Raw genomic sequence first — 24,988 nt, 5'->3', positions numbered from 1 at the left:
TCCCACACACACACACACACACACACACACTCAACTAACCCCTGATACTCCCACACACACACACTCAACTAACCCCTGATACTCCCACACCAGACACGCGGCAAAGTAGGCGTAGCAACTTTTCACTATTTACGGATATGATGAAATACGCGCAGGCGAGTGACGAATGTACGCAATTTACCGCCAAAACATCCCGACAGGTCTAAAATATAAACACTATTAATAGTCTTACCATAGTGAATCAGGGCAAGACAAAAAAAACAAACATTTTGTAAGACAGATTTTATTGACTCCGTATTGAAATTTTGTTACTTTTGAACAAAAAAGTTACTTAGTGTATCTTTAAGTATGCGGTGCTGTGATAAACACAATAGTGAATACAAGTATCTGAATGGCTGTTTGAAACATTTAAATATTGTTTGGCTTCCTTTCTTCTTCGTGACAAGCGGGTTTGCCGGCATGGAAAGAAGCATTCTAAAAATGCATACTTAAAATATAAATAATTTGTAATATTTTGTGTGTTTATTAGAAAGTTGCATTCACAATAGTCTTATCAGAGTACATGCTATATTGCTCATCATTGTGTGTGTGTGTGTGTGTGTGTGTGTGTGTGTGTCTCTCTTTGTGTGTGTGCGACGTCACCTCTATCCATAGCCTATTTATTTATATATTCATGTGGTTGTTGTGACTATTGTCGATGTTTGTATTGTCGGGTGAAACATAACAGGCTCTTTGTGAATATTTGGATGTTGTGTTGTTTTAATCAGTATTGGTCATTCCAAATAAAATAATCAAATGTGTGTGTGTGTGTGTGTGTGTGTTTCAGTTGGAGCAGCAGCACGATAAGCTGCGAGCCGTGATGGGGAAGCAGATCGATTACGAGACCAAACTGGAGCACAACACGGAGGACTTGTGGAGGAATAAATCCTTCCCAGACCCACTGACAGACTGTAAACCACCAGCTCCTGCTCAAGAGTTTCAGACCGCCCGCCTCTTCCTCTCGCACTTCGGCTTTCTGTCACTAGAGGCGCTCAAGGTATGAGAACGGACAAGTTAGTGTAGTTAAAGCAACACTAAGTAAGATTTTTTTACCTTAAAATAATGTTTCCAAAATGGTTTCAGTGGTTCATTAAGTCGTAACAGGGTGAAAGGCACTTGCTTTGCGCTCCTGCTATAATCACGCTATGTAAGATTGCCAGATCGGGTCGAGTTTCTGTAGTTCTAATGAGACATAAGAAAACTACAAATTTGACTTGCTTTACGTCAAGCGTTACAATAGTCATTATTTTGTTTTGTTTTTCTTTGTTTCTGATGTCGCAATACATCATACTTTCATGAAATCATGCAACATTCTCTACCTTGTCTGTGGACATCGTTCACTCCAAAGCCGGCGCTGGATAAACAGCGAGCGCGCGTGCGACAGTAGGAGGCGCTAGGCTAAATTATTTACCACAGCGGTAATGGACAATTCCACTTCCAACCTGTAGGGCGACCGCAGAGGAAAAGTTACTTGGTGTTGCTTTAAAGGTGCATTGCGCAAGTCTCTGAGTTTTTGCAGAACTATGCCCCCTCTGGCGACAAGCGAAACTGCAACCAGAGGTGTGCACGCTCATGGATCACACGCACGCTTACACGAGCTGTTCATAACCAAAGGAGCATCATTCGCACAAATCTTTTGTTTACAGTCATAATGTCTTCAGAGGTAATAAAGTTATAAATCTGCAAGTTATTTTAAATATATGAAAGGAAAGGCATTTGAGTAAATTACACACTTACGTGTGAGGGGAAAATGGGGGTTGTAGAAAACTTTGCTTTTTGTTTCCATCTATCTCCATGTTGAACTGTTTTATGTGTTTACTGTATCCACTTATGATTGTATTATTATGGAAACACGTTCATGAACCGTTTTATCAAGAAAAAAGCCAACTGAGGATCCCGTTTGAGGCGCAGACCGGAGATCTCTCCATTTGTTGAAAGCCTTCCCGATGTTGACTCTCGTCTTACTCCGACGCCTGTCTGACTCCAATTTGGCCCTTTTGGTGGCACTAGACAAACGTTTTCTTTTCTTTGTCTTACGTGGAGTTTGCGTTGGGGTTTGGAATGAACTACAAGCCGGTGTCTTAGAATCCATCTTCTACTATTGTCGAAAGTTGATTAAAGTTTTGTCGCTCGAGTTGTCTTCCCTGATACGGAGAATGGCGGCGCCGGCGAATACACAAACCTGCCAGACATAACCAGGTGAGCGTGAACGCGCATGACGTCACGCCCAGTCTCAAACTCCGTCCCGAATCCCTCTTATTTATTTTACTGTACAGGATTATAGAGGCAATCGCAGTGATCAGAGAAGGGCTCATTCAGCCCATCAGGCAATTGTTTAAGCATGTATGGGTTAGAAAAACGGGTATTTTTAACATGAAATGTTGCTCAATGCACCTTTAAAGCTCCAGTTCGTAACTTTTTGGGGTTAAAAATGATCCAAAATAAATTAAATAGCTACTCTTAAAATAGAAAACAGTTATTTTACACATTAGCAATTGTCTAATCTAATTTGTTTGTGTGTGTCTCAGGAGCCTGGAAACAGTCGACTGCCTCCTCACCTCATCGCTCTCGACTCATCTGTGTCTGGCTTTTTCGATGACATCGGATACCTGGACCTGTTACCGTCCCGACCGTGTGACACTGTGTTTATCTTCTACATGAAAGCTGGACAGAAGAGCAGTCAAGAGGTGAAACCTCACACGTGCCCTGCTGCGAAACTGTGTGCATTCATCAGTTTTGTTGTACAGCTAATAGAATATTAAAGGGGTCATCGGATGCCCATTCTCCACAAGTTGGTATGATTAGGGTCTTCATGTAAAGTTTGTAACATACTTTGGTTAAAATTGCTCAATGATTGTGTAAAACAACACCCTTTTACCTCCTCAAAAACAGCTCTGGTCACAGCGACCCGTTTCGGTGCATGTCTCTTTAAATGATAATGAGCTGCTCCCCCCCACACACACACACACACACACACACACACACTCACTCTCTCTCTCTCTCTCTTCCGTGGGGCTTCGACACAAGACATGTAAAGTGCTGCCTTGGCGGACAGTATCCAAATGGCTAAGGGCAGAAATATGCTAATACAGGAAATATGATAATACGGGAAATATGCTAATACGGGACAGTCTGTCAGCGGTTGTGGGCGGAGCATGAGCAATATGACATCATATTGCTCAAAAAATCCAAACGGCTTGATTATTGAGTGTTTAGGCTTTTTGAAGATTAAAAAAAAAAGGAGTGAATGTATTTTTGTTCACTGTATGGTGGTTGTGTCCACACATTGCAAACACCATATAAAGTGAATTTTGCATCCGATGACCCCTTTAATGAGCTGGTGTGTGTAGATCTTGAGGAACGTGGAGTCGTCGGCAAACGTGCAGCCACACTTTCTGGAGCTGCTGCTGTCTCTGGGATGGCCGGTGGAGGTCGGGCAACATCCGGGGTGGACGGGCAGTGTGTTTACCAGCTGGACCATCAACACATCCAACGGTGCTGAAACACCAGGTACACACACACAGCATCTCATGATCAGAGTATGGCTATGTCCAAATCCGATAATTTGTGTATCCGATTGGAATCTGATCTAAAATGAATGGCGTCCACACTGTGTATTAGGGCTGTCAACGAATATTGTAAATTCGAATATATATTCGAATAGTTTTAAAAAACAGAAATTCGAAGGTGAAAATTAATATTCGAATCATGTGGAAAAACACGCCTGCGGTAGCAGAGGCGCGGCTGTCTGCTTTGCTAGTGGCAAAATTCTGAAGCTTAAAATGTAAAACGCATTTTCCAGCTGCACAGATAGCACAGTGAGTGTCTGGCTCACTCATTGGCTGTGCTGCGGCAACTGCACATCCAATGGCACGGGCGCCTCCAACGTGTGCGCCAATGAGCTAGCATTACATCAGACACGTCAGAGCCCGCCAATGGGGGCGTGGCCAGACGCCCTCGAAATAGCCATAGTAGCTAGCAGGCTAGCAGCAGTTTACCACAGCACAGCTCGCTCGGAGCGTTCAATGTCGGTTATATATACTGTAAAACTTCAATTAATGTTAATAATATTTGTTTCAATCACCGAATGAAGCCTGCTATATTTAGGACAAGAGTCGCGACCTTAAATTGCTTGCACAAAACTCTTGATCAGCACTCAACATTTGTTTATTGTTGTTCATTTAAACCGTTATGCGCAGAGAGCGTGAGGTGAGGGGGCGAGAGAGAGAGAGAGAGAGTGCCTGCGAGTGAGAGCGAGAGTGAGGTCTGCGTTCTTGGCCATTAGTTGATTTACTTGGTTTTGTGTAAGTTAATACGTTGTCAAATATGTTTAAACTTAAATAAACTACCTATACAAGTAGTTGTGTCTCTTTGTATTAATTTGTCCTGTTATTGACGTAATGCGCGTCATTGACAAAATGCGCAACCAGATGTTCGAATAGTTCGAATATATGTGTTTTTTTAGAGGGAATATTCGAACGTCATTTTTGAGCAATTTTGACAGCCCTACTGTGTATCGCAACAGTTCAGATCCGATTTGTGTGTCCATGCAGCTCTTTGTTTTCTGGAATATCTGCATTGTTTTCTATGGCAATGACGTTGCGTTGATTGGAATACACCAAAAACAACAACAACAACCCCAACATGGAGGGGTTTGCAATAAAGATGTCAAAAAAAAAAAAATCTGCTCGTCCGACACTTTGCAACAACACAGCATTGTTTCTGCACCGACTTTCATCATGTTTCCTTTAACAAAGTCTGACGTTTACATTTTACGTGGCGTGAGAAAGTCACTTTAACCACGCCAGATCAGATCAGTCAAGACTGAAACGGATCTCCAGAAATGTGATTTGAATAGGATTTCAAACCACATATGGTTGTAGCTTCAAACGGATTTGTAAAAAAGATAATCTGTTCACATTAGCTAATTCTGATCGGATATGCACAAAAATCGGATTTGGACTGACAGTCTGAACGTAGCCTATAATGTAGTAATAATATAATACATATTCCAAATATAATAATATATTCCATGGGAATTCCCAATAGATCTTTCAGTCTTTAAATCTCGTCATATCTGTTTAGACAGGCTTTTATGTGATTTGATGTTTATTGCTGTCCTAGTTTTATTGTTTAACGTCATTGCTTTTATGGATTTTGTAAGGTGTCCTTGAGTGCCTTGAAAGGCGCCTATAAATAAAAATGTATAATATAAAGATAAAACACTAAATGGCTTGGATGTAGCAGGAGATGAGGTGTCATGTGTTTGTGTTTGTGCAGATGATGCAGTGACTCTGGGTGACACTGGCGGTGGCGTGTTTAACGGAGAGAAGCGTGTGCTTTACTACGCAGACGCTCTGACAGAAATAGCGTTCGTCGTACCGTCTCTCAGCGACTCATCCGGTAAACTCCCGTTTCTACACTACGCTGTCGCTGTGTTCAAGCACTTTTAGGTTTCATTATGTTTGCAGCTAAATAGTGTCAAATGAATTCTACAGGTGAAACTCGAAAAATTAGAATATGGTGCAAAAGTTCATTTATTTCAGTAATTCAACTTAAAAGGTGAAACTAATATATTATATAGACTCATTACATGCAAAGTGAGATATTTCATCCCTTTATTTGTTATAATTGTGATGATTATGGCTTACAGCTTATGCAAACCCCAAATTCAAAATTAGATTATTGTGAAAATGTTTTCATAGCTGTAAGCCATAATCATCACAATTATAACAAATAAAGGCTTGAAATATCTCACTTTGCATGTAATGAGTCTATATAATATATTAGTTTCACCTTTTAAGTTGAATTACTGAAATAAATGAACTTTTGCACAATATTATAATTTTTCGAGTTTCACCTGTAATTTAAAATTTTAGATAAACTTTCAAATTTTGAAACATGATATTGAGGATTGTGAAACCATGATATATTTTGTTACTAGATTTTGGTCATATCGCCCATCCATATTCTTTGCTAAATAGCAGAAAAGGTTCCCACAGTTTTACATACAGTATGAATTTTTTTAATAGTGTTCACCACAAGTAATCGACTACATTGTAACCCGGTTAGAAATAAGTTTATAAATGGCTGCTATTTTGCATAAGATTATTTGTAATTGCCAGAAAGAAAGAAAGAATGGCAGAGATAAGGTTAGGAATTAAAAGTCAGTAGACCTATGTAGTTTCTTCATTCACGGTGACCTATACTGCACTGGATGGCCAATTTCACATGTATTTTGTGTATTTTCAAAATACTGTATTTGTATTTAAATACATTTTTGCACACAGTATTTTTATTTTAAATACATTTCCATGTATTTATGCCCATCTCTGCACGTGCATTTGAGGCAAAAAGTGCCGTTTCTGTCACATGCTACAGAGGAATATTAATGGCATATTGATTTCTCCATTAGTGCAACACGTTTAATGAATTAATAGTGATTTATTTATAGGGGTGGAACAATATATCACGTCACAATTTATCGCAATACAAAAATGCAACAATATGCATCGTGGATAATGACAATATGCATTGTGTATAGTTCACCCAAAATTTTTGTGTACTACATTAAACTACTATATATAATGTTGAATATAATGTATAATAATGCAATGAGGGAATATTTGTGGGTCCTGATAATGCCAGATGTCTGATGTTACCAGTAAACAGTGGCCGACATTATTTTAAATGTATCTAGTCAGTGAAAGAGTGCATATTCGTCTAAAATAATTCAGTAATTTCACCTTCAGAATCATGAATATTGTTATTCTGGTGTCTCTATTGTCCTGTGCTTTGGGTTTCAGCACCAAGTCCAAGCCTATTCATTTACACACACACTGTAACACCAAATTTAGCATTTTTTTTAACCTTTTACCATATGTCTTGGAGTATCGCAATAATATGGTATCGTGAGTTCAGTATCGTGATGTGTCTCGAATCGTGACATGAGAGTATCGTTACACCGTTATTTATTTAACATGACAAATGTTGCTTTCTCTCGTAACGCAGCGGAGTCGTCCGAGCACAGCTTCCCGACGGCAGACTCGGACTCGCAGATGGAGCTGTTACCCAGTTTACTGAAACAGCCCAACCTCACGCTGGAGCTCTTCCCAAACCACTCCGACAACATGGGACCCGCGCAACGGGTAACTTCTCGTCTCATTCCCAGACCTGAGCTTCTCTAACGAGGCCGTTACTGGTTAAACTGGTATATCAAGTCTGTCAGGAGTTCTCAAGCAATGAAGCACACGAGACAGGGCTAGCGAACTTCATCCATCTTGTTTTCTCATTCACTTCCATTCTCACACGCACTCACTAAGTCATACGACTCTGAAAAGTGTGCGCCCGGAGAAGAACTGTTACTCAAAACTTCTAAATCAATTCAATTCTCATTTATTTGTATAGTGCTTTTCACAATACATATCGTTTCTAAACAGCTTTACAACACAAATGATAAGGTCTAAGCCACCAAGGGCCTAATTTAGGGAAAAAATAGGGAAAAGGAAGAACGGAAACATGCAAAAGATAAAGGCATGTATGCAGATATCAGTAACGCTTCCTTTTACAGTACAGTACTTACGTGTACTTACAGTGTACTTACCTAGAAAGTACTGGCTAATATAAGGTAAGTACATGGGTTAGGGGTAGGTTCAGGGTTAGTACCTAGTTATTACCCAGTAATTATAATTACTATAATAAGTACATAGTAAGTACACGGGTAACAGGACTGTAAAAGGAAGCGTTACCCAGATATCATTCATCTCGTTATAATAATATGCATATAATAAAATAGGCTAATTTATCACTTATGCTATGTTGCTTGCTATGCTGTTACACATAGGGCAACAATATACATGTTTCTGTCTAACTAGCTTACATAATCAGACAGTGAAATGTGAACGTAATGTAACTTTTTTAACAAATGTAATATCACTCACTTTTATATTTATCTTTATTTTTGGTAACACTTTGTTTTGATAGTCCATTTTAGACATTCGACTAACTATGAGTAAGTTGCTAAGTTAAAATGTCTAAAGTGGACTATCGAAATAAAGTGGAACCATATATTATTATTTTTTTGCCTTAATTTGTAATAATTTATATATATACATTTATATAAAATAGCAACATTTTATGTACAATCGACTTTTAAAAAAAACTATCTACATTCTTAATTTCATTCGTGGTGATAACGTGAAAAATGTGCTTTGGTTTAGTGGACGATTGTTGCCATCTACTGGAAAACAAACACTTTTAAAAGTAAAATAACACATTTTTAACTACAGTCACTAGATTATTCAATGATTTTTCATTTAGATTTGTTTAGATATTAAGTCATTATTATAACAATAAAACTGACTCGTTGTCAAAGTTTAGCATCTTTTTTGTAGTAAATATACATTTTTTGCAATTGTCACAATATTACAGTCGCGTGTGTGTGTGTGTTCTCCATCGTAGATGTGTTAAGGTGTCACTCCTTCATCTCTGTGTGTGTTCTTCATTGTAGCTGATTTTTATTTTTGGACAAATTATGTAGATTGTGTGTATTCTCACCCATTCATCTCTGTGGCCCTGTTTACTCACCTGGTATTAACATGCGTTTCAGTCGATCGGATCTCAAGTGGACAATAAATGCTCATGTGGTCGAATGCGTTCAAACAGCCACTAACGCCTGCTCTCCGCCTACTGACTTAATGCGTAACATTATGCGAACCGCGCTAGCCGGACAGGATTTACACTTTGTCAAGTGAAGACCCAAGTTTAGTTTGAGGGCTAAAAACACAATATTCTCTCACCATTCCTGATTTCAAACACAAGGGAGACCAGACATCCCGAAAAACTGAATCCCGAATCCGGCCCTAATTGTCCCGAAAATTATACTAAAGCAAAATCTTGAGTAGTTATTGTCAATTTCAAAACACTTTATTTGTCCCCAAGGGGCAATTAATGAGGCCACATAGAGTAACGTAAACATTATACATAAAAACATCCTACATTAAATAAATATCACAATGTGCACGGAATACATATTAATGAATACCTAATATATATATTAAAGGGGTCATATAATGGTACATGCACTTTTTCAAGTTGATTGTACTGAAATGTGTGTTGGCAGTGCCTGTACACTGCGCAAATTACGTTAAAGTGAATTTCGTTTTGTATGAATTGTATCTTAATTTTAATCAATGTTTCATCAACCACTTGCCTGGATTTAATAAATAAGAAGTAAATATAGCAGACAATAGATAATCTCGACACGGAGGCGCCGGCGCGTGAACTGCAACTCGTCTCATAAATGAACCAAAACTCAGCAGAAATATATCTATATTGAAATGTGTACTTTTAAACAGAACAATTCAAAACGAAAAACAGACTGCTCTCTGCTGTAATCCATATGAAATGTGCATTTCTCTCTGGCACGTTCACTGAAGATCGTGAGTCAGCGTCGTCAACTTTGCAGCGACACTGACTGAAAACACTTGTTTATTAATAAACAATTAAAATGTCTCCTTGCTATATTTGATGTATTCACAATCATTACTTTTGCCAGTTCTTTGTGACAGCTTTTATGTGCTTTATTGGCACCGCCACCCTTACATGAATCACCGCACCAGCAGTTTTTTTAATATTAATTTATCGGCCATTATAAAGGCCGATACCGATAGTTAGGAAAATGCCTAATATCGGCCCGCCGATATGTCGGTCGGGCTCTACTTTGCAATCCGCTGTAAAAGTATGAAAAAGGACAACATATATGCACATTTGTGGTCTGTTCTCCCGAATTTAATTTACAATATGTTCTATTAATAATTCACTGGAATGCACGAAGAATCTCTCGTTATTCTCCGCAAATTTGTTTGTTCTCACAGGTAAATGCAATTTATAATCTGTCAAAATGACGGAAATCATTTTGAAATGGTATCACGTAATGCTGAAGTTAATGAATATTTTTTATTAAGGCTCGTTACACAATACAGGCTATATACGGTGATATATTTAACCAAAGAATCACGCTTTTGGGGTTATTTGGTCTGTTAAAAGTACCTTGTTGATGCTTTTGCACCTTTAAATTTCCTTTTAATGTTCGATGGTTGAAGGGGGAGTCGATTAATGTCATCTCATTGTGACACTTTTTTAACGTATTGCGTTCATAGAGCGAACCTTTCACTGATTGTTTACAGCTTAACGGAAGTTACACCCATAATTCCCGCAAAGCATCATGGGGCGCAGGAATACGGTGGATAGCCTGAAAGGTCTGATTTACACAATAGTCATTGTTTGTTTTGTTTTTCACGTTCATGATTTTAAGGTTTTTTTTGTGGCAGACTAAAGACTAATGACAGATTGTTGATCTTTGAATAAAAATATGTTTGGTTCAGGTTTGAAATTCATTATCTTTTATTGAAGGCTATGTAGTTTAATATCATAGTAGGCCGTCCCGTCCCCAATCTCATCTGGTCCCCCTATCTAACACACACTCACAGCGTTCGCCGTCGTCTTGCAGGTTTCAGAGTCGAAACCAAAGCTGCTGTTCTCCGTGTGTTTCCGTCGTCTCCTTTCACATTCATATATAAACGGTGCAAGCTTATTTTGTCCATTAGATGGAAAGATCTGAAAAAACGCATTCATAGACACTCCCCTCGAAGAAATCAGGACTGAAGTGGACCAAAGAGACGGATTAAATCACCACGTGTAAACGGGAATGTCTACTCGTGATCCGATCAACCAAAACGCATCTTAATACCAGGTGTAAATGTTTTGGCCATACAAGCTAGAGCCGCCACTGAACTCAGCCTTACTGAATAAAAGTCATTTTATTTCTTTCTATTTGTAAATCTTACTTGCCTCAAGCTTCTGAAGGGTAGTGTATCACAGTTTCCACAAAAATATGAAGCTGTTTTCAACACTGATAATAATCATAAATGTTTCTTGAGCATCAAATCATCATATTAGAGTGATTTCTGAAGGATCATGTGACACTAAATACTTTACTGAAGTAATGATGCTGAAAATTCAGCTTTGATCACAGGAATACATTACTTTTAAAATATATTCACGTAGAAATTTTAATTGGTAATTATATTTTACAATATTACTGTTTTTACTGTATTTTAGATCAAATAAATGCAGCCTTGGTGAGCATAAGAGACTTCTTTCAAACACAAAAAAAAATCGTAATTATTCCAAACTTTTGAGTGTTAGTGTATAATGTGTATGTCTTCAGTCCCCTACAGTGAAAAGCAAGAAGTTGCCGCCCGGAAGAACGATACCGCCATTAGGACCCGACACTAAAGTGCTGGTCGTGTGGGTCGAGCGATACGATGACATCGGTACAATGTCCTTCATATTCATTAAAATTCCTTGATTTCAATTTAAGGTGTCAATTACAACAAAAGTTATAAATAAACCTATAAATCATGTATATATGTAAAATACAGGTGAAACTCGAAAAATTTGAATATCGTGCAAAAGTTCATTTATTCAACTTAAAAGGTGAAACTAATATATTATAGAGACTCATTACATGCAAAGTGAGATATTTCAAGCCTTTATTTGTTATAATTTTGATGATTATGGATTACAGCTTATGAAAACCCCAAATTCAAAATCTCAGAAAATTTGAATATTACATGAAATCAATTTTTAAAAAGATTAAAATTTATTTCGAGTTTCACCTGTATGTTTTATAGTTGTAAACACACAAGGCACAGGGGATGTGTGTGTGGGCCTGTCTATGAGAAATTAATAAATTGCTACACTGTAAAAAATTGGTTGTGAGTAACTAAGTTGTGAATAAAACAAAGATTATTCGTTTTTCAAATTCAAAATTCAATGTGAATTTGTTTCTATTTGTGAAATTTACTTGTCATTTCTGAGGGAAAATTGTTTCGAAGTAAACCCACACCAAATTTTTTCATTGTAGTTTTACTTTTTTCTTTTAAAAACAATAAAATAAAGTAAAAACAATAAAATTCATTGTTCATGCTAGTTCACAGTGTATTTACTAATGTTAACAAATACAACCTTTTAATTTTAATAACGTATTAGTAAATGTTGAAATTAACATTAACTAATATTTTTTCTGGCAGAAAACTTCCCCGTGTCGGAGTTACTGGCGGAGACGAGCACCGGAGTGGAGACGGCCGTCAACAGCAGCGCTTCCAGGTAATAAACCGGTAGTGAGACTCATTTCAGTCCCTGACATGATCTCATTCGCCCTCACCTGTTCTCACTCAGGTCCAGCTCTTCAGAGAAGGACGTTCCCATTGTTTTCATCCATCCGCTGAAGACCGGCCTGTTTCGGATCAAACTACACGGTGCTATGGGCAAATTCAACATGGTCATTCCTCTAGTGGACAACATGGTGGTTAGCAGGAGATCACTGGGTATGTGTGTGTGTGTGTGTGTGTGTGTGTGTGTGTGTGTGTGTGTGTGTGTGTGTGTGTGTGTGTGTGTGTGTGTGTGTGTGTGTGTGTGTGTGTGTGTGTGTGTGTGTGTGTGTGTGTGTGTGTGTGTGTGTGTGTGTGTGTGTTTGTGTGTGTTTGTGTGTGTGTTTGTGTGTGTGTGTGTGTGTGTGTGTGTGTGTGTGTGTGTGTGTGTGTGTGTGTGTGTGTGTGTGTGTGTGTGTGTGTGTGTGTGTGTGTGTGTGTGTGTGTGTGTGTGTGTGTGTGTGTGTGTGTGTGTGTGTGTGAGAGAGAGAGAGAGAGAGAGAGAGTGAATGTGTGTATGAGTGTGAGTGTGTGAGAGTGGTTAGCAGGAGATCACTGGGAGAGTGTGTGTTTGTGAGTGAGAGTGATAGAGTGATAGACTGAGAGTGTTATTGTCTGTCTGTGTGTCTGTCTGAGTGTAAGAGAGTGATAGAGTGTGTGTGTGTGTGTGATAGTGTGTGAGTGAGTGATTGTCTGTCTGAGTGTGAGCGAGAGTGAGTGTGTGAGAGTGAGTGTGTGAGAGAGTGAGTGAGTCTGAGTGAGTGTGAGTGAGTGAGTGAGTGAGTGAGTGAGTGAGTGAGTGAGTGAGTGAGTGAGTGAGTGAGTGAGTGAGTGAGTGAGTGAGTGAGTGAGTGAGTGAGTGAGTGAGTGAGTAAGAGAGTGAGTGTGTAAGAGAGTGAGTGTGTAAGAGAGTGAGTGTGTAAGAGAGTGAGTGTGTAAGAGAGTGAGTGAGTGTGTGAGTGAGTGTGTGAGTGAGTGAGTGAGTGTGTGAGTGAGTGAGTGAGTGAGTGAGTGAGTGAGTGAGTGAGTGAGTGAGTGAGTGAGAGAGTGAGAGAGTGAGAGAGTGAGAGAGTGAGAGAGTGAGAGAGTGAGAGAGTGAGAGAGTGAGAGAGTGAGAGAGTGAGAGAGTGAGAGAGTGAGAGAGTGAGAGAGTGAGAGAGTGAGAGAGTGAGAGAGTGAGAGAGTGAGAGTGTGAGAGTGTGAGAGTGAGTGTGTGAGAGAGAGAGTGAGTGTGTGAGAGAGTGAGTGAGTGTGTGAGAGAGAGAGTGAGTGTGTGAGAGAGTGAGTGAGTGAGTGTGTGAGAGAGTGAGTGAGTGTGTGAGAGAGAGAGTGAGTGTGTGAGAGAGTGAGTGAGTGTGTGAGAGAGTGAGTGAGTGTGTGAGAGAGAGAGTGAGTGTGTGAGAGAGTGAGTGAGTGTGTGAGAGAGAGAGTGAGTGTGTGAGAGAGTGAGTGAGTGTGTGAGAGAGAGAGTGAGAGAGAGAGAGTGAGAGAGTGAGTGAGTGAGTGAGTGAGTGAGTGAGTGAGTGAGTGAGTGAGTGAGTGAGTGAGTGAGTGAGTGAGTGAGTGAGTGAGTGAGTGAGTGAGTGAGTGAGTGAGAGAGAGAGAGAGAGTGAGTGAGTGAGTGTGTGAGAGAGAGAGTGAGTGAGTGTGTGAGAGAGTGAGTGAGTGAGTGTGTGAGAGAGTGAGTGAGTGTGTGAGAGAGAGAGAGTGAGTGTGAGAGGAAATTAAAGTCTGGAATCATGACTTTTTTTTTCTCATAATTCCGAGTTTTTATTTCACAATTGTGAAAAAGTCAGAACTGCGATATATTAAAGTTTTTCTTTTTCTTTTTCTTTTTTATGTAAAAAAAGTCAGCAGACGATTTAGACTTTTTTGTTTCTCCCAATTACGATTTTATATCTCGCATTTCTGCTATATATTAAAAAAGTCAGCTGACAATTCTGCCTTGTTTTCTCAGCAATTACGAGTTTCAATCTTACAATCCTGAGAAAAAGAGATTTAAACTCGCAATTGTGAGAAAAAAGTCACAATTGAGAGATAAAAATTCGTAATTACTTTTTTAATCCTCTCCAATTGTCATTCTCTCCGCCTCTCCAGGATTCCTGGTGCGACAGACGGTGATAAACGCGTGCCGGAGGAAACGCCTGGAGAGCGACTCTTACAGCCCGCCACACGTGCGGCGGAAACAGAAGATTGCAGAAATCGTGAACCGTTATCGCAACAAACAGCTTGAGCCCGAGTTTTACACCTCGCTGTTCCTGGAGGTCGGGGAGACGAGCCTCAACCCATAAACAATCTCGCAGACGAAGGTGGAATTAATCCGCGTTTGAGTTGAATTACGTTTTTAATGTTGATTGGCCAAATACTTGCTCAACTCGACCTCTACGCGATCAGTGCCCACCTGACACGATGACTATTGTTCCGTATCTTCAAACGGACACTTTACTTCTCCTGTGAATCTCACAAAAACCTGTCGAAGTTACTTTTCACCCTCAAAATAAATTTAATGTATATATGCAAAATATATACTGTATTTTGCATAAAGAAAATAAGCCTGTTTTTTTTTTGTTACGTTTTTATTACGACTTCTTTTCATAACATTTGAGCTCATTTCCCTCCCAAATTTGCATTACATGTATTTTTTTGCTTATAATAAATGTATTTAAGAATGAATTTCATAAATAAAAATGATAAAGAACAATTTTCATTGTTCTCAAATGTGATACTCATTACCGTAACACCATAAAAATACTGTAGTACAATTATTTAATTTACAGGTGAAGCTCGATAAATTAGAATATGGTGCAAAAGTTCATTTATTTCAGTAATTCAACTTAAAAGGTGAAACTAATATATTATATAGACTCATTACATGCAAAGTGAGATATTTCAAGCCTTTATTTGTTATAATTGTGATGTTTATGGCTTACAGATATGAAAATCTTTCCACAAATTTGGGGTTTTCATAAGCCATAAGTCATAATCATCAAAATTATAACAAATAAAGGCTTGAAATATCTCACTTTGCATGTAATGAGTCTATATAATATATTAGTTTCACCTTTTAAGTTGAATTACTGAAATAAATGAACTTTTGCACCATATTCAAATCTTTCGAGTTTCACCTGTAATTTAAATTGGCGTAATTAAAAACAAATACCAGCATGATTTATAAATACTTTAAATAGTACATCATAATTCTTTGCACAATACAGTAATGACAGACTTTTTTGCATTAAGCTGATGAGAATGTCAACTAATATTAATGTAAAAAAAAATTTTTTTAAAAACGTAACTATCCTAAAAACAGGCTTTATTTTTCTTCAAACGAAATCTGATTTATTTTTTGCGGTGAAATCTGAGTCGTTGAGCGTTTCATGAGATTCACCCGTTACTGTACTTCACAATGAATGACGTTTCATTTGATCATGTTTGTTATTTGAACGAAGGACTGCAACAGTAAACGTCCTCATGTGAAGCCGTTTCTTCTAGAAGCACTATAGAAATGAACACTAATCTCCAGCAGCCACTGATGTGACGCCAGTATCTTCATCATCTTCATCTTCACATGTACAGTAGCTCAACTCAGCTTTCTGAGAAGAGTCTCAGTCTGCGGGCGATGAGGAAGGGATGGAAGCCACTGAATACAAATAAAAAAGGTAATTGCGACTTTCTGTCTCATAATTCGTACTTTTTTTTCAGAATTGCAAGTTTATACAGGTGAAACTCGAAAGATTAGAATATGGTGCAAAAGTTCATTTATTTCAGTAATTCAACTTAAAAGGTGAAACTAATATATTATATAGACTCATTACATGCAAAGTGAGATATTTCAAGCCTTGTTATAATTTTGATGATTATGGATTACAGATATGAAAACCTTTTCACAATATTCTAATTTTGAATTTGGGGTTTTCATAAGCTGTAAGCCATAATCATCACAATTATAACAAATAAAGGCTTGAAATATCTCACTTTGCATGTAATGAGTCTATATAATATATTAGTTTTACCTTTTAAGTTGAATTACTGAAATAAATGAACTTTTGCACCATATTCTAATTTATCGAGTTTCTCCTGTATCTCACAATTGTGAGTAAAAAACATCAGAATTGAGGGATATAAACTCACAACTGTGAGAAAAAGATAGTTATTGAGATATGATAAAGTCAGCTGACAGTTTATATCTCGCAATTCAGACTTTATAACGTGCAATTGCACATTTATATCTCGCTATTCTGACTTTTTTCTCATAATTGTGAGTTGTAAAGTCAGAATTGTAAGATGTAAACTTGCAATTGTGAGAAAAGTCAGAATTGCAAGATATTAAAAAAGTTAACTGACCATTCTGACTATTTTTTCCTCATAATTTCGAGCTTATATCTCACAATTTTGACTTTTTTTTCCTCATAATTTCGAGCTTATATCTCACAATTTTGACTATTTTTTTCCTCATAATTTCGAGCTTATATCTCACAATTTTGACTTTTTTCGCAGTTCTTGTTTCAAGTTTATATCACAATTCTGATACAAAAAGTCAGAAGTCAGAGAAGTCGTAATTACTGTTTTAATTCAGTGGCGCTTTAATAGGAATGACTGAGAAACAGATATTCGGTCACTTGACATTTTGATGCCATAAATTGCCAACAAACTACTGAGTGTGTAGTGATTTAAACCGGACACGTCCTTATTGGCTAAAGATGCGACATTACTTCGACCCATAATGCATTTCAGTCGAAAGACATTATAAGGGCTTATCATTTATTTATTTATTTCTTTTACTTGGTGATTTACTCCGCGTTTTTATCTTCAAATCGAGCTAGCTTCCCCCGTTTGACGTTCAGCTTAGCGGTTATATCTCCTTTCATATTCTAGAAAGCACTTTTAGATATGAATAATTCCTGTTTCCATCCTCACCCTTGATTTGTTTCTGTTTTCATTATAAAAATGCCTTTATATACGGTGATCTCCTCTCACCCAAACACAACACCAGTTTTGATCTCAAGTTATTCTTAATATCAATTCTGGAAGAGAATTACACGTCCCGGTTTTTGTGCTCAGAAGCTCCTGTTAACGCAACGTTTCTTTTTGTAAGAACGAACTGAAATGAGGGCGTCTCTTTTTCCGTGTGTAAATATTGACGGCATGGACTTTGTATAAAGTTTGACTTTCTATGTAAATATGCGGGTGTGAAGTTCTGCTCACTCATCTTATACTATTGATTAGGGACGGCACAACGGATGAACGATTGTTTGTATTTATGCCATCATCATATATGTGTCCAAGAGATGCATTGGATATTGAATGTAACACATGTAATGAAATAAAGATTTTAATTAAATTCTTATCATAGTGTGTGTGTGTGTACACAAAGTTATTACCCAATAATCATCTTGCGTGTGTGTGTGTGTGTGTTTACCCAATAATCATCTTGCGTGTGTGTGTGTGTGTGTGTGTGTAGGAGATAAAACCAAGTTATTACCCAACAATCATCTTTCACGCTGGTTTCCATGAATAGGATTTAAAATGGAGTTTGAAAATGAAGTTGGGCTTTTGTTCTTATTCAACTTCTGGTCAGTGAATAGACATGCAGAACATGTTGACATCAGAAGTTCGAACTACACAATAGCTAAAACTACACAATAGCTAAAACTACACAATAGCTAAAACTACACAATAGCTAAAACTACACAATAGCTAAAACTACACAATAGGAGTGCGAGTTTAATTTGAAATGCAGTTTTGGTTATGCTGTCACTGTCATTAAAAAACAAGTTTATTATTCAATGACTGGGTTTTATTGAATAAAATGTGAACTAAATTTAGCAATTTTCACACACACACTCACTCTCACTTAAACACACACACACACACTCATTCACTCTCAAACACAAACACGCACACAATCACTCACTTTCACACACAGACACGCACACACTCACTCACTTAAACTCACACACACACACTCTTTCACTCACTCACACACACACATGATGTTTTATTAACCGCCACTGCCCCTTCTCCACCACTGCCCCTTCTCCACCACTGCCCCTTCTCCACCGCCGCCCCTTCTCCACCGCCCACCGCCCCTTCTCCACCACCACCCCTTCTCCACCACTGCCCCTTCTCCACCACCGCCCCTTCTCCACCGCCCACCGCCCCTTCTCCACCACCACCCCTTCTCCACCGCCCACCGCCCCTTCTCCACCACCACCCCTTCTCCACCACCCCTTCTCCACCACCACCCCTTCTCCACCGCCGCCCCTTCTCCACCGCCCACCGCCCCTTCTCCACCACCACCCCTTTTCCACCACCCCTTCTCCACCACCGCCCCTTCTCCACCGCCCACCGCCCCTTCTCCACCACCACCCCTTCTCCACCGCCCACCGCCCCTTCTCCACCACCACCCCTTCTCCACCGCCCACCGCCCCTTCTCCACCACCACCCCTTCTCCACCGCCCCTTCCCCACCGCTCCTTCTCCACCACCGCCCCTTCTCCACCGCCCCTTCTCCACCACCACCCCTTCTCCACCGCCCCTTCTCCACCACCGCCCCTTCTCCACCACCCCTTCTCCACCGCCCCTTCTCCACCACCACCCCTTCTCCACCGCCCCCTTCCCCACCGCTCCTTCTCCACCACCGCCCCTTCTCCACCGCCCCTTCTCCACCACCACCCCTTCTCCACCGCTCCTTCTCCACCACCGCCCCTTCTCCACCACCACCCCTTCTCCACCACCACCCCTTCTCCACCGCTCCTTCTCCACCACCGCCCCTTCTCCACCACCGCCCCTTCTCCACCACCGCCCCTTCTCCACCACCGCCCCTTCTCCACCGCCCCTTCTCCACCACCGCCCCTTCTCCACCACCACCCCTTCTCCACCACCGCCCCTTCTCCACCACCGCCCCTTCTCCACCACCGCCCCTTCTCCACCGCCCCTTCTCCACCGCCCCTTCTCCACCGCCCCTTCTCCACCGCTCCTTCTCCACCGCTCCTTCTCCACCACCACCCCTTCTCCACCACCACCCCTTCTCCACCACCACCCCTTCTCCACCGGCCCTTCTCCACCACCGCCCCTTCTCCACCACCACCCCTTCTCCACTGCCCCTTTTCCACCACCGGCCCTTCTCCACCGGCCCTTCTCCACCACCGCCCCTTCTCCACCACCGCCCCTTTTCCACCACCGCCCCTTTTCCACCACCACCCCTTCTCCACCGCCCCTTCTCCACCACCGCCCCTTCTCCACCGCCCCTTCTCCACCGCCCCTTCTCCACCGCCCCTTCTCCACCGCCCACCGCCCCTTCTCCACCACCACCCCTTCTCCACCGCCCCTTCTCCACCACCCCTTCTCCACCGCCCCTTCTCCACCACCGCCCCTTCTCCACCACCACCCCTTCTCCACCGCCCCTTCTCCACCGCCCACCGCCCCTTCTCCACCACCGCCCCTTCTCCACCACCTCCCCTTCTCCACCACCGCCCCTTCTCCACCACCTCCCCTTCTCCACCACCTCCCCTTCTCCACCGCTCCTTCTCCACCACCACCCCTTCTCCACCACCTCCCCTTCTCCACCGCTCCTTCTCCACCACCACCCCTTCTCCACCACCACCCCTTCTCCACCGCTCCTTCTCCACCACCACCCCTTCTCCACCACCACCCCTTCTCCACCACCACCCCTTCTCCACCACCGCCCCTTCTCCACCGCCCCTTCTCCACCGCCCCTTCTCCACCGCCCCTTCTCCACCACCGCCCCTTCTCCACCGCCCACCGCCCCTTCTCCACCACCGCCCCTTCTCCACCACCCCTTCTCCACCGCCCCTTCTCCACCACCGCCCCTTCTCCACCACCACCCCTTCTCCACCGCCCCTTCTCCACCACCGCCCCTTCTCCACCACCGCCCCTTCTCCACCACCTCCCCTTCTCCACCACCGCCCCTTCTCCACCACCTCCCCTTCTCCACCACCTCCCCTTCTCCACCACCACCCCTTCTCCACCACCTCCCCTTCTCCACCGCTCCTTCTCCACCACCACCCCTTCTCCACCACCACCCCTTCTCCACCGCTCCTTCTCCACCACCACCCCTTCTCCACCACCACCCCTTCTCCACCACCGCCCCTTCTCCATTGTATGTAAGTGTGAACTCGTGAAACACTTTCACTCACCAACACACACTCACACACACTTACACTCACACACACACTCACACACACACTCACTTTTACACACAGACACACACACACTCACTTTCACTCACTCTCACTCACTCTCACACACACTCGCTTCTCACTCACTTAAACTCACACACTCATTCACTCTCAAACACACACACACTCACTTACACTCACTTACACTCACACACACTCACTCAGTCACACATACACATTCACACACACACACACACACACAATCACTCACTTACTTTCTCACACACACACACACACACACACTCTCTTTCACACACTCACTCACACACACAATCACTCCTAACTCACTGTCACACACACACACACAATCACTCACTCACTTTCTCACACACACACACACTTTCACTCTCTCACACACACACACACACACACACACACACACACACACACTTTCACTCACTCACACATACACACACACTCACTCACTCCACTCTCACACACACACACACACACACACTCACTTACAAACGCACACACACACACACACACACACACACACTCACTTTCACTCACTCACTCACTCACACACAGATACACACACACTCACTCCACTCACACACACTCACTTTCACTCACTCACTCACTCACTCACTCACTCACTCACTCACTCACTCACTCACTCACACACACACACACTCACTCCACTCACACACACTCACACACACTCACTTTCACTCACTCACTCACTCACACACACAGACACACACACACTCACACACTCACTCACTCACTCCACTCACACACACACACACTCACTCACTCCACTCACACAAACACACACACACTCACTTCTCACTCACTTAAACTCACACACTCATTCACTCACACACACACACACAGACACACACACACTCACTCACTCCACTCACACACACACTCACTTTCACTCACTCACTCACTCACTCACTCACTCCACTCACACACACACACACACACACACACACACACACACACTCACTCACACACACAGACACACACACACTCACTCACTCACTCCACTCACACACACACACACTCACTCACTCACTCACACACACACACACACTCACTGAAGCAGCACTGGGTTATTGTCATTGATCTCCAGGATTGATGTTCTTCAGTCACACTTATAAGCGTCTGAATGTGTTTCAATTAGAAAACTTCAAACAAATGATGCCGGAGCTTTTCTCACAACTAACTAATATACTTTCATTTGTTAATATTAGTTAACTGCAATTAGTTAACATGAACTAAAAATGAAAAACCATTTATTAATCAGTTCATGTTCATTTTAACATTTACTAATACATTTTTTAAATCAAAAGTTAATATTATCATATTATTGAACCTGAGCTGACATGAACTAACAATGAAAAGTTACATTTTTTATTAACTAATAACAAAGATTAACACATATTGTAACAAATATATTGCACATTGTTAATTAATGTTAGTTAAAGCATTAAAAAAATGTCTCTCTTCTGCTGAACACAAAAGAAGATATTTTAAATATGTCGATCACCAGAAACTCCTGTAACCATTGAGTGTTTCTTTCCTGAAATGTTACAGTTGGACGTTCATCATCTGACACTTTTGAAATGTAACTTGTTTCTGAACATTCCGAGAACATTCGAAAGTAACATTCCCAGAACGTTTGAAGAATGATGAGATGGAATGTTCCCGAAACGTTCACATGATCAAGAAAAAAAACATTTTGAGAACAATCCTTGTAAAACAAACTCCGATATTCTTTATTTACAACATATAACTGATATTTAGCGGTCTCTCCTGCCAGCGTTCTGAAGGAAGACAGCGTCATCTGTTCTGGATCTTCAGTGGGACAGATGGAGGATCAGCTTCAGCGCTCGGCTGTTTGCTGTGGGAAGAGAAGCGCAGACACTTCCGTTGAGCAAGAGAACAAAACACTTTCCTTTTTTGGGTTTGTCTTTTACAGGTGAAACTCGAAAAATTAGAATATGGTGCAAAAGTTAATTTATTTCAGTAATTCAACTTAAAAGGTGAAACTAATATATTATAGAGACTCATTACATGCAAAGTGAGATATTTCAAGCCTTTATTTGTTATAATTTTGATGATTATGGATTACAGCTTATGAAAACCCCAAAGTCAAAATTAGAATATTGTGAAAAGGTTTTCATATCTGTAAGCCATAATCATCACAATTATAACAAATAAAGGCTTGAAATATCTCACTTTACATGTAATGAGTCTATATAATATATTAGTTTCACCTTTTAAGTTGAATTACTGAAATAAATGAACTTTTGCACCATTATTCTCATTTTTCGAGTTTCACATATTTTTCTATAGTATTTTCAACCTTCATTCATCGGACTGTATAATGTCGTGTTAGAATTGTTTAAAAGCATATTAATTTTGTGTGATGACTATAACTTTTTATATAATATTCGAATCTGTGCACACTGTAAAAATAATAATAATAAAAAGATCAAATATGTTTTTACATTATTTGAACTCATCAAAACAAGTTAAGCCATTTTCAATTTTTATGTTATATACGGACTCAACAAATCTTTTTAAAGTCAGTTTAATAATTTAAGTTTAATTGACTTAAACTTCCAATTTTGTACAGTACATACTTATGCAAATTTTACACATCTTGTTATTTTAAAAGTTTCATGGGTTAAGTCATAATATTTTCTTGTTTGATGGATTAATGTATTATTGAGCGTGGGAAATCAATGGGTTATTTCACGAGAGAAAGCCTAAAAATCACTAACGATGAAATCTAGGATGGGAAACGAACACTAGAAACATCTGTTCTCTGGCCAGCGCTGTAACATAAAGAAAAGCTTGATTACCAGAAGAACCGCTGCAGAACCACATGAATAGAGCGTGTTTGTCGGGAGCTCTGCTTTAGTGCTCTTCATCTCTTCTGATTTGCGTTGCCATGACAACGGCTCAGCTAACAATGAGTCCCATCGGGTTGTGTGTGTTTATCACCATCATCCTGTATCAGCGCTTCTCCGATGAGGATGATAGAAATATATATATAGATACTTTTACATTGTGACATTATTTTTGTCCATTAGTCATGCTATACATTTGAGGAATATTATTGTCTGCATTATGCTGAAGAAAAACACTCATGTGTGTGTTTGAGAGGTTATTAGACCGCTCTCAGATGCTGATGCACTGGTTTGATCTGAGATTGATGAGAGATGATGTGACGTATAGAAGGTCGTGACCCTGCAGATCAGCAGCACACACTGTTATTGTGCAACTTTATATCAGTTCATGCATGTAAATTTTCCTGGAAATCAATCCTGATCTTGGCATTGCTAGATGGTGCACATACAAAAAAAAAGTATATATATATATATATATATACATGCCTATCTATCCAGTTTGTTTGTTCGTTCGTTCAATTTTTAGTTAGTTCATTAGTTAGTTAATTCGTTAGTTAATTCCTTAATTAGTTAGTTAGTCCATTAGTTTGTTCGTTTATTAGTTAGTTCATTGGTTAGTTCATTGGTTAGTTAGTTAGTTCATGGGTTAGTTAGTTAGTCCATTAGTTAGTTTGTTCGTTTATTAGTTAGTTAGTTAGTTGTTCGTTAGTTGGTTTGTTATTTAGTTGGTTAATTTGTTAGTTTCATTACTTCGTAGACTTGTGCAACCTCATCTTTGTCCTGCCTGTCATGCAAAGAAATTATAAGCACATGCAAAAACAAGAGAGAAGGATGTTTGAGAAGTATTAATTTTATCTGACTTTTTGTTTGTTTTTCAATGTGATTTTTGGTTAATTGTATTGAATCCAGCAGGTCCAATTTGACCCAGATTATTGTGATTGGACGCAGAATTTGAACACATCAAGGTTTAAAACGCTTCCCGAATATCTCTCCGTTTACTGACTGCAAAAACTTCTTCCTCAGTATCTTTGTCTTATTCCCAGTACAAATATCTAAAGGTTCTTATATCAGCGTTTTATTGGAGAAGCAAAATGACTGAAAATATTAAGTCTTGTTTTCTGAAAAAATCATTAAAATAATAATAAAAACATCTGTCAGTGGGGACAGAAAAATAAACTCAATTGAAACTGAAAACTTGTTTCTTGTTTTAAGCACAAACTCAGTTCATTTTGATCAGTTTATCAGTAAACGACACTCAATCTCTGCAGTCGTTCTGCATCTCAGCGAGTGTGCTGATTTAAAGAGCGTCATGTTTCGGGCTTTGTCAGGTGTGTGTGTGTGTGTGTGTGTGTGTGTGTGTGTGTGTGTGTGTGTGTGTCGAATGCATCTGAGATTGCTCTGGATTTGATCTGCAGGTCTGGAGCGGCTCTCGTGTGTCTCAGGAGAAACACACACACACACACACGTGACGAGTCTCAGCCGAGGGAAAGCTCTTTCTCTGTGTTGTGGATGGGGTTTAATAGTGTGTATTAGGCTGATCTGTTCACTCCTTCGACAGATTACACTGTGAGAACTCAAACACACGACAAATCTGTTCATGTTGACATGTATGACGTGGACTTGGTCACCATAACTCACCCTATTAACTCTCTCAACTCAATTAT

The 24,988-nt window shown here is 40.3% G+C and overlaps 1 protein-coding gene across 10 annotated transcripts in view; it reads left to right on the top strand.

The window, feature by feature from the left end:
* ralgapb (Ral GTPase activating protein non-catalytic subunit beta) overlaps positions 1-14,714 on the top strand; it is a 68,606-nt gene extending 53,892 nt beyond the window's left edge. For all 10 annotated transcript variants that reach the window (XM_056237587.1, XM_056237589.1, XM_056237586.1 and 7 more), the window contains 9 exons: positions 827-1,036; positions 2,568-2,726; positions 3,390-3,549; positions 5,320-5,442; positions 7,051-7,187; positions 11,270-11,375; positions 12,135-12,210; positions 12,283-12,431; positions 14,352-14,714. In XM_056237587.1, coding sequence (XP_056093562.1) covers positions 827-1,036; positions 2,568-2,726; positions 3,390-3,549; positions 5,320-5,442; positions 7,051-7,187; positions 11,270-11,375; positions 12,135-12,210; positions 12,283-12,431; positions 14,352-14,545 — 1,314 coding nt within the window. In that variant the 3' untranslated portion in view covers positions 14,546-14,714. The remainder of the gene's footprint in view (positions 1-826; positions 1,037-2,567; positions 2,727-3,389; positions 3,550-5,319; positions 5,443-7,050; positions 7,188-11,269; positions 11,376-12,134; positions 12,211-12,282; positions 12,432-14,351) is intronic.
* The last annotated feature ends 10,274 nt before the right edge of the window (positions 14,715-24,988 follow it).

The sequence above is a fragment of the Rhinichthys klamathensis genome, unplaced genomic scaffold (assembly GCF_029890125.1).
Source record: "Rhinichthys klamathensis goyatoka isolate OS25496 unplaced genomic scaffold, OSU_Roscu_1.1 h1tg000488l_1, whole genome shotgun sequence".
Classification (NCBI taxonomy): Eukaryota; Metazoa; Chordata; class Actinopteri; order Cypriniformes; family Leuciscidae; genus Rhinichthys; species Rhinichthys klamathensis.
This window is presented reverse-complemented; position numbering and strand designations above follow the sequence as displayed.